The sequence below is a fragment of the Enhydra lutris genome, unplaced genomic scaffold (genome assembly GCF_002288905.1).
Source record: "Enhydra lutris kenyoni isolate GAN:26980312 unplaced genomic scaffold, ASM228890v2 scaffoldscaffold5, whole genome shotgun sequence".
In the NCBI taxonomy this organism is placed as follows: Eukaryota; Metazoa; Chordata; class Mammalia; order Carnivora; family Mustelidae; genus Enhydra; species Enhydra lutris.
In genome coordinates this window covers 18,118,379-18,133,834 of record NW_019154089.1, presented here as the reverse complement: position 1 = coordinate 18,133,834, position 15,456 = coordinate 18,118,379, and the positions used below count along the sequence as shown (strand labels likewise).

The 15,456-nt window shown below is 39.1% G+C and overlaps 1 protein-coding gene across 1 annotated transcript in view; it reads left to right on the top strand.

The window, feature by feature from the left end:
* Window positions 1–15,456, top strand: part of LOC111141013 (RAN binding protein 17) — a 315,346-nt gene that overhangs the window by 234,209 nt on the left and 65,681 nt on the right. The window contains exon 19 of the mRNA XM_022493328.1: window positions 11,620–11,723. Coding sequence (XP_022349036.1) covers window positions 11,620–11,723 — 104 coding nt within the window. The remainder of the gene's footprint in view (window positions 1–11,619; window positions 11,724–15,456) is intronic.

Sequence of the window (15,456 nt, the reverse complement as noted above, 5' to 3'; positions counted from 1 at the left end):
AGCGATGGTACTTTTTTTCATCCTTTTTCTTGTAATGTATTGATTGATCCATCAACTTAAATGTGAATTTTTTTTTAAATGGTCATACAAAAGGAAAAAGGATAAATAATTTTCTTTTGCACATAAAAGCCATTGCTCCATGTACTAGAAAGGTGACTGAACTGCCCTCTGTTCCACATCTCTATTATTTTCACGCATTTCAACAGAATAAATTACAAGAGAGACAAACAGCCAAAAGTTGAGAGAAATGCATCTAGAATGATTAAGGGGCTTGGTGGGATTGATTTCTAAAGGAAGATTAAAAGAACCACGTATGTATAACTTGGCTAAGTGACAACTAGGGCTTGAGGCAAAGAGAACTGTCTATAAATATTTGAAGAGTGTAAACCAGGCATGCAAAACCCAGTCATCTGCCACCTTCGGCAAGTGGGAGATCTGAGTGACAGCTTTGCATACTGCACCCTGCCCTGTCTTACCTCTTGGCTGCGGCACCGGAGAGAAGAGGAGCAGCCCGACTCTGTCATTGTCCTCAGTCATCATTGAGAGAACACCCTGTGCTGTGAGCTCTGAGGGCAGGACAGAAACCAGCGAGGCACACAGGCCCCTGCCCTCAAGGAGCTTGCCCTTTCGCTTTCCTCCCAGTTGTCCAAGCATTAAAGAAGACTGTGTCTAGACCGAATCTATTTCCTAAAGCCTTAAAAAATGCTCCTTTAATGATGCCATCAGACCGAGAAAACCAAAACTGGAGGACAAGATGGAGGAGATTTCCTAGCAATAAGTTCATGTCACACATGTTTTCAGGACCTGGAAATGGAGTGGGTCAAGATCCTTTCTCATATAGTCATCATAGACCAAAGAACCTTCCATAAATCCGTGGGAGCCTAAACAACAGACAGCACTGCTGGTATTCACAGCACGCCCGCACTTAAGGTGATGATAACAGAGAGTCACGAAGGTGCCCAGAAAGACCCTGCGCTACACGCTGCCACTTTGAAAACTACTTTTATTTATCATCGCTTAACGTAAACTGTGAGGTATGAGAAGCTAAAGGAAAATATATAAACTTGAATAACTGAGAAAGGATTTTATTCAGTTTCTCAAGGTTAGGTTCCTTTGAATTACTTAACCCATAACAATATAAAGTATAAATTGATATTTTTTTAGTTCACAGCATTTTTAAAAAAGGTCAATCTCCATTATGTTGCAAACACATCTTGGATAGCTCGGCAGAGATGGAAACTGACTATGTGAAGTGCCTGGTATGTGGCAGCACTCAGTACAAGGAAATTGAGTCTGGGTATGTGTAAAGTTAGAAACAATGGCAACCATAGTCATGGAACTTTAACATTGTTTGAAGAGAAGTCTTTATTTATTAGTGGTTTTCACTTTTTGAAATAACTAAACGTATACTATAAGCATCAAGGGACAATTTGTGGTATATATTACCTGAGCTTCTATTTCTGGTGAAGAGCCAGAGCTGCTCTTCTTCCCAAAATACACTGAGCTCCTTCATGGCATGGACTTTGCCATCTTCAAGTTTTCTAGCACCGATCTCCTGTTGCTACCTTGTAGGTGCTCAGTAAATATTTAGCGAATGAATGAATGACACGTAACTATATTGCAGCCAAGATGCCATCATCATGGTTCCTGGAATCAGCAATTCCTGCCAGGTTCTTTCTGGGAGTAGCTTTGATCATTGGCCTCTCCAAGACAAAACAAACCAAGAGGCTGACTACTTTCACAAGTGATCATCTACACGTGGCCACTCTTGTGCTCGATTAATCGCTTGTTGCTCTCTGTTCAAAGTGTTATTACTTCATAGATGATCATTTGTTGAGTGTTGCTGAACACAGTTTTATTATTTGAAACCTTGTCTCACAAACTAGGTTGACTGGAACGTTGCTGCCAGAGTTCCTGTATGTGTGGCTTTATAGTTTTCTATTGTGTATTCACTGTCATGGAAACAAAGAAAAAAGAGATGGTGCTGTTGTCAAAAGAAGCACAGATCCATGTATTAAGTGAAAGAAGTAAAAATATTACGTAGTGAGAATTCTTCTCAAATTAAAGAAAAATTAAGGAAGAACTATTATATCACTGATTTTTTTTTTAATCAAATAGAAAAACCCCTCAGCAACCTGCTTGCAAAACACAGGATGTAAGTCTTAGACAGAAATATAAAGCATATTCTAATTGAATCCAACAAACTAAACGGAGTACGTTGTGTATGAGCCATACGTGCACACTGGAGTGATTAGAAAAGGGGAAAGAAATTGGGTGTCACATTAATTGGTGTTTACTTTGAAATCCATTTTGGTTACTAGTCAATTATTTGTACTCTGTATGAATTTAATTAGATGCTATGTGCCCCAGGTTGTATTTCAGATGAAAATGGGGGTTTTTTGGCAATAAACAGTTGTACCATTTTATCAAATTGCTCCTTGGCTACACTAGATGAAATGTTCACTTGTATAAAGAATAGAATTGAATGATGGTATTTAATGTTGGCCATGTATTTCCGTATTCTAAGAAATTATAAAAATTAATGCAAAAACTCTCTTTGCAAGATAACATACACACAGAAGAAAATGGGTGGCCATCCGTATGTGCACTCATGTTAGTCCTTCCAAGAATCACTTAAAGTTCCCTAGGTTATTTTTAAATTAACTTTGTCAATCAAATAAACTAAAGGAAAGATAATATTACCCAAGCCAGTAAATGGAGACCCTCCAGGGAGCAGTTCAGTATAAAATACTTGAATAAATAAAACCTTCTATTTTGTTTAATTTGAATAGAGGTGAATTCAGTTGACAAATATTGGAGAAGGGGAAGTGTGGAAAAGAACTACAACAACACTCTGTTTTGTGGAGAACTGAGTATTATTCATTGCAAATTAGGTTTTTACCAACCACAAACTTAGAATTACTCAGTGTCATTAGAATTGTTTTTCCTTGGTATCACTAACAGTTGCTTTTCTCGGCCTTTTTATGACTGCACCTTATCTTGAACTACTTAGATGAGAAGCATATTGATAGGATCTGGGAAATTACATCCTGCGTAAAGCAGTGCTTTCCCTAGATACTCAAACTCTAAGAAGAAGTCATATCTTATAATGATCAAGGGATTGTTAATATTAAAATGTTATTTATAGACATTAAGAGGTATTTCCTCTATAGGGAGGAGTGTGCTATAATACTTACCTACCTTTATGGCTTTTAATAGATAATTGGCACCTGAAGATATTCCTAGCTTAAATTTGAGGAATTTTAAATAAAAAGTAAATGAGTTAAGTAAAAAGGGAAGAGTATTCTAGAAATAGCTACTAATGATAAAAGTAAAAATACACAGAGGAAGGAAATTTCCTTTTCTTTATTATTAATAACTAACATTTGTTTATAAATCTATAGTCTACAAACCACTGTCACATACATTATGCTATTTGATCCTCACAACAGCCCATGTGAAATAGGTTTTATTGCATTGCTTATCTGTTAGAAAGGTGAGGTTCAGAGAGACTAAATGACTTGCCCAAGGTCAGTCGTATAACCTCTAGCCCTGTGACCGCACATTCTTATTCACTTGTACTAACTACACTGTTACTTCACCTTTCATATTCTCAACCAATTAGGAAAGGTAACTTTTCCTTTTTTATTTTTATTTGAACTATTTGAACTGAATGATTGATTTGAGGCTTGAGGGCAGTGAGAAGGGAGAAGGGATTACTTTCCAAGCTTCTATCAAATAACCAGATAGATTAATGTTATTTGCCCTATATAGGTATATTATGGTCCTTTCGTCGGTGAAAATCAAATGTAGTTTTTAAAATTTGTCCTCATGTCCTGATAATTGGCCAAAGCATATTTATTTTCATGGATAAAAAGAACACAGAGGTAGATGTCCCAGAAGGGTTTAGCAAGTGAGAAGCTTGATCAGAAATAACTAATGTTCTGATAGATAAGAATATGTCAATATATCACCTGTGTCCATGACTTGGCAGAGACGATCTGGAAAATAGACATGGGGGGTGGGGGGACTGGGCAATAAGGGGTAAAGAAGCAGCTGGAAATACTTAGAATCTATAATGAGATAATTAAGACTAATTAGCCGGCCCTGTAGGCAGAAAGCAGCCCATTAAGTCCAGATCCAGTTTTAATAACTTACCTGGTTTTGAGGGTAGAGAGTCTAGAGCACCCCAGGGAACGAGATGCTTTAGGGATGAAACTTTTCGGGGTGGGTTTCCTAGAAAAAAAGGTCTGCAATGGGCGGTGTATTTTTCTTCTGAGAACTAAAATAAACATTCTAGTTCCCTAGGGAGAGGAATTAAAGGGAGCCTCAATTTTCTCATCTATGAAATGGAGATATCTATCTTAAAGAATTGTTACATGCTTTAAATAAGAGAAAGAGGTGTGAAAAGGCCTGGAACAATTCCTCTCACAAAACAAGTACTCAGTATGTATTAATTAAGACAGAAGTATTTATTGGATATACAATCAGGGGCACAGACTGACACCAGGACCTCAAAATGAGGCAAGTTCACTACCTTTAGTATAGCTACTCTGCCTTCAGCACTTGGGCTATTATTTTCTTATAGGAGCGGAAGCTGATGTCACTTCCTGTCAGGTCCTACAGCAGCCTGCCCTCCCTGAAGCCCTGGTCCTGTCACAGCCAGCTACACCTCCTAGGCTGTGTAGGGGAGAACTGAAAGGAAAACTAAATTTTGGCCCATGGTAGCACCTTTTTGGCCCACGGTAGCACTTTCTAGCTAGGCACCTTCCTCAAGACTTATTCTAATAGAACTGGAGAAGTGCTATCCCGGTGAAGCCCTGGGGAACAGCAGATGGCACAGGCCTACGCCTGCAGAAGTCACTGGGTCTTTTGATAGGACCCATTGGTGTGTGGTTTTAAGTTATTTTCCTTACTCGTCTGCCTCTGTATCTTCTTGTTTGCCTCTGCTCTTAATTCTCTGTAGTTTGGAACAGAGAGCTTGCTAATGTTAGCTCTGACCTTTACTAATTATATTAGTTACCTATTACTCCCATTACAAATTACTGCAAATTTTTGGCTTAAATATTACAGATTTATGATCTTACAATTCTGGAGGTCAGAAGTCCAAAATGGGTCTCGGCCGGCTAAAATCAAGGAGTCGGCAGGGCATCATTCCTCTCTGGGGCCCTGCGGACGAATCCGCTCCCTTGCTTTTGCGGCTTACATGCCACCTGCTTTCCTGGGCTCGTGGCCCCCTTGCACCAGCCACACCAGGTCAAGTCCTTAGGCTGCCATCTCTCTGGTGTTCCCTGTCTACTTTTCTCTAACACTTTGAGGACCTCTGTGATTACCTTGGACCCATCTGGATAACCCAGGATAATCTTCTCTTTTAAAGACAATTAACAACCTCAATTCCCCTTTGTTTATAACCTGACATATTCGCAGATTCCAAGCATTAGGACATGGGCATCTTTGGGGGCCATAATCCTGCCTATCCTACTAACCTATCACTAATAGCAAAGTATTTCACATAATAGTTACCATATAATAAATCCTCAGTACCTGTTGGCTACCATCATTTATTATTATCATAATTATTTGTACTATTAACTTCTCCTTGACTACTCTCCCAGGTCCCCAGTAATCCAACCTCAGTTTGCATTTGAATTTGAGGAAATGAGAAGTTTCCTGTTCTGCATACTTCTAAAGATGGAGAGAATTTTGTTGATGGTGGTTTTTTGTTGTTTTATGGTGGGTTTTTGGTGGGTTTTAGTTTTTTTTTTTTTTAGATTCACATGCCATAAAATTCACACTGTTAAAGTATAAGTTCAGTGGTATTTAGTATAGTCAGAATATTCACAAGGCTATACAACCATCACCATTATCTAATTCCAGAATATTTTCATCACCCCAGAAAGAAATCCTGTATCTTAAAGTAGTTATTTCTTACTTCCCCTGACCCCGGCCCCTGGTAACCATTAATCTACTTTCTGTCTCTATGAATTTGCCCATTCTAGACATTTCATCTAAACAGACTCATGTAATATGTGGCCCTTGTGTCTGTTTTCTTTCACGTAGCATAACATTTTCGAGGCTTATTCATATTTTACCATATCTCAGTACTTCATTCGTTTTTATGGCTAATACTCCGTTGTATGGCTGTACCACATTTTGTTTGAACAGTTGGGTTTTCACCCTTTCGCTGTTATGATAATGCTGGTGTGAGCATCTATCTGTAAGTTTTTGTGTGGATATGCCCTTTGAATTCTCTCAGGTGTATACCTGGGAGTAAAATCGGTAAATCAAACGGCAGTCCCATGTTTAACTTTTTGATTATCTGCCAGACTGTCTTCTACAGCGGCTGCATCGTATGACACCAGCTGCGCCAGTTTACATGCCCACCACTCAAGGTCGTAAATTGTATAAAATAACAAACGAAGTGTCTTAAAAATAGCATACCTGAGAGCCAATATACTAAAAAGGTTACCGTTAGTATTTTAATGTGACTTCTCTGAAGGCAAATAAATCGGAACTCCTAAAGTGAATAACTTCCTGTTGAATCAGATCCTCAGAAATCCAGTAGAGGGGATTAGATTTGGCTTTTACTGAAAAGCTGAAGAATTTATCATTTTTATTATGCATGACTGAGAACTGCAACAGTGCTCCATTGATATTTACTTTTCCTGATGCCGGTGAACATATTACTCTGTAAATTGGCACTTCACCTTCAAATCATACTGGTTTCTGGGCCCTGGTCAGAAAAAAAATGAGCAGTTTCAGTAACTATTTATAAAATGGTCACATATACATTTGGCATTCTAAATATATGACTGCATAATTGAATATGAAGTTATAAGAGAGCAAAGTCGTATTTTCTCCTTTCCTATCAGAAGCAGTAATTGATACCTCTAGGAGTAAAACAAATAAGGAAAAAATCTCTAATAAATGTTTTATAGAGTTTGTTTGCATTATATAAACAAAAATGACCAGTTTTCCAGCTTAGATAATACAACGTATTACCCTGCGGTAAGAGAGGAACAGGGCTAACTGAAACATAAACACTTTTGTAGAAATAATGCCCCAGTGTATCATATTTGCCTGTCTTAAACTCAAATGATCACGAGGAATCCCTTTCTCCCTACCAGAACCAGTCTGATTATCCTTCACCCTCTTCTAACTTCATGCGGCTCTAAACTCAAGATTCTGTAACCCTGACTTCAGTGCCTGCCTCTGATACCTTCCCCCCTACCCCACCGTGGAGACAGGGGGAAGAACGTGAGCTGGAAGGAAAGCCAGTGGAATTGGGGATCTGAGTCCACTGACACTTACCAGCCCAAGGCTGTTGGGCAAACTGCTTAACCCTCTGGTTAAGTGAGCCTCTCTGTCTGCATGTGAAGTGGAAGAAATCGTCATACAACTCCATAGGATTGTTGGGACCATTAATGACTTGCAGCAGTGCTTGGAACCTAGGAAGGGCTACAAGGGTGTCTATTAAGTAAATCAAGTATTAAATTCATTGCCTTCACTTAGTAAGCACTCAGGAAATAACTGTTGTTATTCCATCACTCCACAACTATTTCTCGAATGCCAGACCCTAGTCTAGGCTCTGAGGATGTAGCATGATCAAAACAAAGTTGCTTCACCAGGGAGCTTACATTCTACTAGGGAAGACCATGAACATATGTGACTGTGTAGCCCAGTCACAGTAAGTCCCATAGGAAAAATAAAGTAGGTTATGGGAGTGGAAAGCAGGTGGGGGTCAGGGGTGAATTTTGCAGTAATGTTTCAGGTAGAGAGGTCAGGGAAGGCCTCTGATGAAATGACATTAAAGTAGAAATGCTTTTCGCATTCCTATCTTCAGCACGTGCTCTTTGACTTCTCCCTGCTCATTTTGGTGGCTTGTTTTTCATGCCTTGATTACGCCATACCTCAAACTTTGATTGAGGAAAAAGATGAGTCAGGAAGTTTTTTGATCCATAGCTCTGGGTATTAAGTGAACGGTTGAATGGTAAAATCCTGAATTTGTCTTTGTTCTGATTAAATATCCTTACCTTGGGAAAGCTCTGCTCCCAAAGGAAGGGTATTGGGGGACAACCTGCTTGTCACACTTTATTTGATCCCTGTGATCACCTCTCTAGGTCCATATAAAGCTCAAAACAACAAAAATGTTAATGGCTATCATTTATCCAAAACCAGAATTTTGCTAACAAGTAGCAGAGCCGGGATTTGAGCCTAGAAACTTCAAAGCATCCACTCTTTCCTGTCCCTTATCTACTTGCAGTGATTATTACCACCGTTCTTGTTAATAATTCCATGTTTAGAAGATACTTTATCTTAGGAGAGTAAGGCTACATAGTTTAAATATAATGTACGTATATATTATTTATTTAAGGATTTGATAATGTCTACTTCAATTAGCTACTGTATTATTCATTTCAGGTGTTAAGAAAATAAGGGATTTTTTTAAATGTCCCCTTTATTTTCATTCAAACACAGTATTTGTGTATTACACGCCAGGCACTGTTCTAGGTGCTGATACTGTAATGCCAGCACCACCACAACTATTGATAGAGCATCTTCTATTTTTCATGTGTTAGAACATTATTCACAATGATGGACTTTTTATCCTTATATTGTGGGTGAGAAAACTGAGACTCAGGGTAATTAGTGAATATCTGAAGTTAAACAGTAAGTGACAGAACCAGACACTGGTTCTGTTTATTGCTGAGCCTCACCTGCTGGCATCATTCTCCTTCACCTAGAAATGCAAAGATGCAGAGCGTCAGCTCTCCAGAAGCAAAGCCAAAGATACTATTGATGTAGGTTGACACATCTAATAGTTTACATACACACAGTATCAATTTTACTTTATTTAATCCCCACAGGAACCCTCATCAAATGGTGGTAGTGGGGGAGTGATGGGAGGCATTATTATTAGTGTTATTAGCTATATCTGCAAATTCGAGGCAGACTGATTAATGTTCCTACTGTCAAGAGTAGATGAAATGCTGTGGCAACCCACAGGGAGAAGGGGGGTTGCTTGGGGTGGGGCCTTAGAGAGTACTTGCCTACGAGCTTAGCTCAGATTGGGGGAGCTGCTGTTTCACCTGGGCTTGGAAAAGTGAGGCCTTCTGTAAAGGTCTCTAATGTTCTCACCAGCGAACAGAGGGTGTAGCTAAGAGGAATAGCTTGGTTGCGTAGCCAGTTGGCAGGCAGGGATTATAATCTGGTCTGCTTTACCCTTCACCTGGAGATCGGACCCTTGTTTAGAACAGCATACCAGGAAAGACTCATTGGCCCTTTGAGATCTCTTTGTGAACAAAGCTAAATCCTTGATTCTTTTAGACCCTGGAAACAAAGTGCATAAGGTTAAAGCAGAAAGAGAAATAACAAAAGATCCGGGTCAGCCAGATCAGTCACTCCTTGAGAGTCTAAAGATCCTGATTGTGCCATTGACCTTCTGTGTTATCTGTAGAATGATGTACGGATGTACAGAATGGTGTTTCTCCAATATTTGGATACATCTGGATCACCTGGAGGGCTTCTTAAAACAAATTTCTAGACCTCCACCCCCAGGATCTCTGATTCAGTAGCTCTGAGATGGAAGTCAGAAATTTACAACTGGTTAAGTTCCTAAGTGATGCTTATGTTGCTGTGTCAGGGACCAAACTTCAGAATCCCTGATCTCTTCTCTGAGATCTTTTTTTCTCTCTAATGCTCTATTTAAAAAGTAATAGCATCAAAATCAGGTCTGGACTATATAGTGTCACTTCCTAAGTATGCTACCCTGAGTAAGTCACTTAACCTTTCTCTGTCTATTTCTTTCTCAGTAAAGTGTGGTGGGAGGGGGGGGGAGCTCACAATTCATGTGGCATAGGATGAAGGAGAGAATCAACTCTCTTAATTAAAAGAAACCCCTTGGGGCACCTGGGTGGCTCAGTCTGTTAAACTTTCTGCCTTTAGCTCAAGCCATGATCTCCAAATCCTGGGATCGAGCCCCACATTAGGCTTCCTGCTCAGCAGGGAGTCTGCTTCTCCTTCTCTGCCTCCCCCCACTCACACACACACACACGCTCTCTCTCTCTCTCTCTCAAATAAATAAATAAAATCTTTTTTAAAAGTAAAGAAAAAAGAAACCCCTTGGGATCCCTGGGTGGCTCAGTTGGTTGAGTGTCTAACGCTTGATTTTGGCTCTGCTCATGACCTTGGGGTCATCAGATGGAGCTCCACATTGGGCTCCACATGCTCGGCATGGAGTCAGCTTGAGATTCTCTCCTCTCCCTCTGCCCCTCCCCCTGCTCACTCTAAATAAATAAATAATTTTTTTTTTTTTAAAGTTACCCCTTATGAAAAGAATACTGTATAAATTGTCAGTTGTGTAGCTGAGACACGGAAGCAATCTGAATGGATAAGGAAGATGTGATGTGTACACACACACACACACACACTGAAATATTACATAGCCATAAAAGAGGATGAAATTTTGCCATTCATGACAACATGAATGGACTTAGAAGGTATTATGCTAAGTGAAATAAGTCAGACAAAGACAAATACCATATGATTTTACTCAGGTGGGATGTAAAAAAAATTAATAAACAAATGAAAAGCAGAATCAGAATATAAATACCGAGAAGAAACTGATGGTTGCTGGAGGGAAGGGAGGTGAGGGGATGGGCAAGATGAGTGAAGAGGACTGGGAGATACAGGCTTCCAGTTATGGGATGAATAAGTCAGAGGAATAAAAGCATAGCTTAGGGAATGTAGTCGATGATACCGTAATAGCATTGCGTGGTGACAGATCGTAGCTACACTTGGGGTGAGCAGAGCATGACACAAAGTTGAATCATTATGTTGTATACCTGAAACTAATGTAACATTGTCAACTATACTCAAATATAAATTTTTTAATAAAAAATAAATAAATTGTGATTTGTGCATATCCATGTTTGAAGTGAAGATTCTGCTTTGATAAAATCCTTAAGGAGACTGCAGTCTATCTTTCAAGGGAAAAAAAAACACAATAAAAAATGACTCATTTCTATAAAGAAAAGGGAGCTTAGTGCAAGAGGAAGTGTACCCATGGAGAATGTACTTAAAATCCAAATGACCCATGAGGGACCCCATCTTATTTGGCAGATAAAAGTTTCCCTGCTATCTGTTTAACAAATTAATAAAAAAAAAAGAACATAAATAAAGGGGAATAATAACTTAGAGCTATCTGGGCACCTGAGTCTGTGAGCCCTTTAGGGCCTTGGCACCTAAAGAGAAGGGGAAAAAAGGATCCCTGTCTCTGAGGCTTTGAAAGTGGCTTTCCTTGAGGCATGGGGGAAGCTCTGGGGGCAGTAAGAACTGAAGGGCTGAGATGCCTGGGGCATGAGTCTGTTTGATCCAATAAAGAGACAGAAGAGAAAAAAAAGGCTCTAAGTAATTTTGCTATTTCATTTGGTGCAAAAGAGAAGGCAAAACACCAGAATATTCAATGAGCCAAACAAAGTACAGAATGCGGCAGGAGTGTGGATGCAGCCTGACCCCTTCCCTGGAGCATTTCTAAGCCCGAATGACGCACTCACTGCCTAGGCTAATGGACAATAGCATGCATTTTAAACCATGGTGACCCTTTTGTTTTTCTGATAGGCGAAGATGAAGATGAATTTGAGAATTTCATGCTGCCTCTTACAGTCTCTTTTGAAACAGTCTTACAAATATTCAACAACAACTTTAAACAAGAAGATGTAAAGGTGGGTTTGTTCCTAAACATGACGAAAAGATAATTTTGCTCATTCTGGAATATCTAGATCCACAGAGAGGTTTCTGCATATTTCTGTGTGCTCTGTACCTCATCCGTCTTGCTTCCTCAATTGTACATGTCTTTGAGTTGTACTTTCCATGTAAGTACTTCTTTAGTTTCTTGTACAAATTGACTTTGAGGTCAGCGCGTGATTTTGGACAGTTTGCGATTAGATGATTTCTCTCTTGAGGCAGTTAGTATTTTTAAAAGAACACTTCTCACGGGTACACCACTTTAAGCATCCCTATTCCCTCATCTACCCTGCACTGAATGCCTCAACATATTTATATGGAGGAATGCACACACATACACATGCTAAAATACTACATCTCTAAATATTTTTTTAAACAAGAATTTATATAAATCAAGACTTTATTAAATGGCTAGGCATATATGTATAAATAGAAGCTGGTCGTGAAGTATTGCATTCTTAAACTGAACAAAGTGATTAGGATAACTGATAGCTAAATAAGGTTTTTATGTGCCTGTGGGAGCCGTATTAGGATTGATTTGACAAGTCAGTTCAGCTGTGGCAACAGTCATAATATCTAAGACAACATTATGTTTTATTAGTAAAATCCTTAAGTGTAGCAAGCTGTTTGTGACAAAACAGTCCCATATTTTAATGTGGGGGGTGGGGAACACAAGATCTGCAAAATAGGAATAGCATCTTCTGAAATCATAATGTGTCTGGGCTATTTTAAACAGACTGACACCGATAATTATTTTTTAAAAGACTAATAAATGTACTCTAGAGGATGCAGGCACCTTTTGTAAGTGATACTGGAGTCATATTTTATTGTTATTTGGAATAAGTCAAAAACATTAACCATCATTTTGATGGCCTCTTTTCTCCCTAAATATATATAGATTTTAGCAGTAAGAAGCCAGATATTAAAACGATAGCCTTTGATGATTATTTTAGTGTAATTCTTCTACCAGAATAATTAGCCAAATGGAATACCTTTTGAAATAGAGGTTTGAAGTGAATATTAAAACTCAGAATTTTTTAAAACCAAAAAGGATCTTAGGGGTTTTCATTGTGTTTATCGTCTCGTGAAAACTCTTCACCAGAGTTTCTACTCAGGTTAGCTGTATTTTTTAGAGGTCTCCCGAATATTCTGAAGGATCCACAAAAACTTTGCAGCTTTAAGGTGGCTCTCGGTGCCCTTCATATCAGAAAGAAGCAGTGAGGTTGAAAAACACCATCTTTATAAAAATTACATTTGTCTCATTTGGAGATTTCATTATACTCCAAGCCATTTTAATGTAATCCCATCTAGTTTGATAGAAACCATCTTCCTAGAGTCATTTTTAATGGAGTTCCAGTGATATATCCCTAAACCAGCAAGTTCTTAACGACCCTGGAAAGTGACTGCTTGATTACACTTTAACGGTATTTGCAAATAAAATCACAAGTAATTAAGGGGAAATCTCCAGGCTTTTGAGCAAGTTTGATGCATGATAACTGCCTGATTCAGCTTCATCTAGAGTAATGCTGTGTAGGCAACAGCTACTGAGATCAATAGCAACGTAATGATAGTGGCAGAATTAAGTGAGTAACCTGAGAACTGTGCCTCAGAATGCATGCAGCTGCCACGAACCAAGGCCACACAGTGCACTCCGTGCTTCCGTCCTAAATGTTCATCAAAAGACGCCCTGCAGGAAAATGGAGTTAGATGCTCTTTATTGCTGATCGTGTCTCTTGCCACATTTATCAGGGAAATTGGATTAGCAGTTGGCAGCTGCAGGTAGACAAGATTCTGCAGTGATTAAATATGCAGCTTGGCTGCATTTGTTGTGACAGACCTTTAGTAAATTCTACCGTAAGCACCATCTGTCTAATTTGTATAAAGAAAACTTGGTGCTGTAAGCTACCGATAAAGAGCTAAATCTGTTGCTTTGTCATAAACAAAACTTTTGCACTAAATGCTTTTAAATGTAATTTATTAGGTTACGGCTATTTTTCTATCATGATGAATAAATAATACATGCAAAAGTGCTTTCAGGTACTTCATTTTGCAAGTACTAGAGATAAAAACAGTTCTGTTTTGTTCTTCAATAAAGTATTTAGTATTCCAATCCACAGGAGGTGATGCTGTTAAAATATCTCTATGAAAATGCCGCAGGACTGCCAAATTCATTTAATTTGCAACCCTTACCAGCATTTTCTAACTCCCTATTTATAGATATTTTTCAAATGCGGATTTCGGGATGAACAGAAACAGCAAGGACCTGTGTTGCCAAATTGAAATATGGTTGTGAGGGGAGGAAATGCTGCAAAACTCTTAAATTTATAGCTTTGTTTTCTTACTTAGTCCTAATAAAATTGAAGAGAACATTGAATTTTTGTCTTGGGTTTTTGCTTTCATAGTAAAGGGAAAAAGAAAGAAAATGCTGTGACAGGTCTTGGCTCCAAAGCATTTGTTCAAAATGTGTGTGTGTTCCGCCTATAATTGTATCCATAGTGAAATATAGTCCACTACTCCCTTGCCTCGTGCGTCATTTTGTATTTGGCCATGACGTCATCGAGTTTAAGGAAAATGAATGAAAACTTCTCGGAGGAAGAGGAGCAGTTAAATAGGAACCTGCTATCTTTAGTCCCTTCGTAAAAACTCCACAATGTTAAATTATTTAAAATCCTTGATTTTCAGCATGCGCACATTAAAAGTTTTCGCACTAAGTGCCAAATGTTGCAAACAGCACTTTAACAGAATGATTTTGCTTTGATCCCTGTAGCAGTTCCTGAATAATTTATCACAGGTTATTGCCTTAATTCTGGAGAGGGATAGAGCAATAAAGGCAGATGAAAACACTCCAGTTGAAACACCTTGGGGCCTGCTCATTCCTCTGACACGGCTCTTTTGTTGGAACTATTTAGAGGTTATTAAGATGTGTCTCCAGAATTAAGAGTATGCTGTAAGGATGAAGACAGCCATCTTAATTCTAAAGACAAAGCACAATGACCCTTCACCTTCTTTTTCTTTGTTGTTATTATATAGTAGAATTATGAGGATAATATTATAGCTGCCCCCAGTAGTGCCACTACAGTAAAGGGTCTGTCAGACTTTCCATTAGAAACCCTGTTTTGGGGGTCAGGGTGGAAGGAGCCGCATTTCAGCTGTTTCCCGGCCCATTCGTCTCACACTTGGCACACAGACAACTGTTCACCGTGCGGCATACTGAAGCACTGAGCGGCTTCTCCTCGAACTATCCAGAAGGAATCCTTAACGATTAGATACCCCAGACCTACCCGGCCCCCGAAACCAGCCTCACTGAACACATAGGATCAGTTAAGTGTGGACCAACCGTAGGAGAAGGGCAACTTTTGAAATAAACCTCTTTGTACTATTTTAAATGAGATGGTGAACCGTGGCTCCTCCTTCCCAAAATTTCAATCAGACCGCCTCTGGCTGTCTGAGACCGCTTAGTAGTCCAGTTGAACTGCTAGGTAGCAGTCGTCCTGTCCAGAGCAGAGCTGGGTATGTTTTGGCCACCAAGAAAGTACTCCCTTCGTGTCGTTTGAGTATCTCTATAGACTATTACAGTTCTCTTGCTCCCGTAAGATACAAGATACTGTTTGAGCCTAAGAAATCTGTTTCTTACCCACGTGGACACTGCATTTTCCTGTCCAGTGAAAACTACTGAAAACACACAGTTAATTCTTAGGTTGTTACATGCTT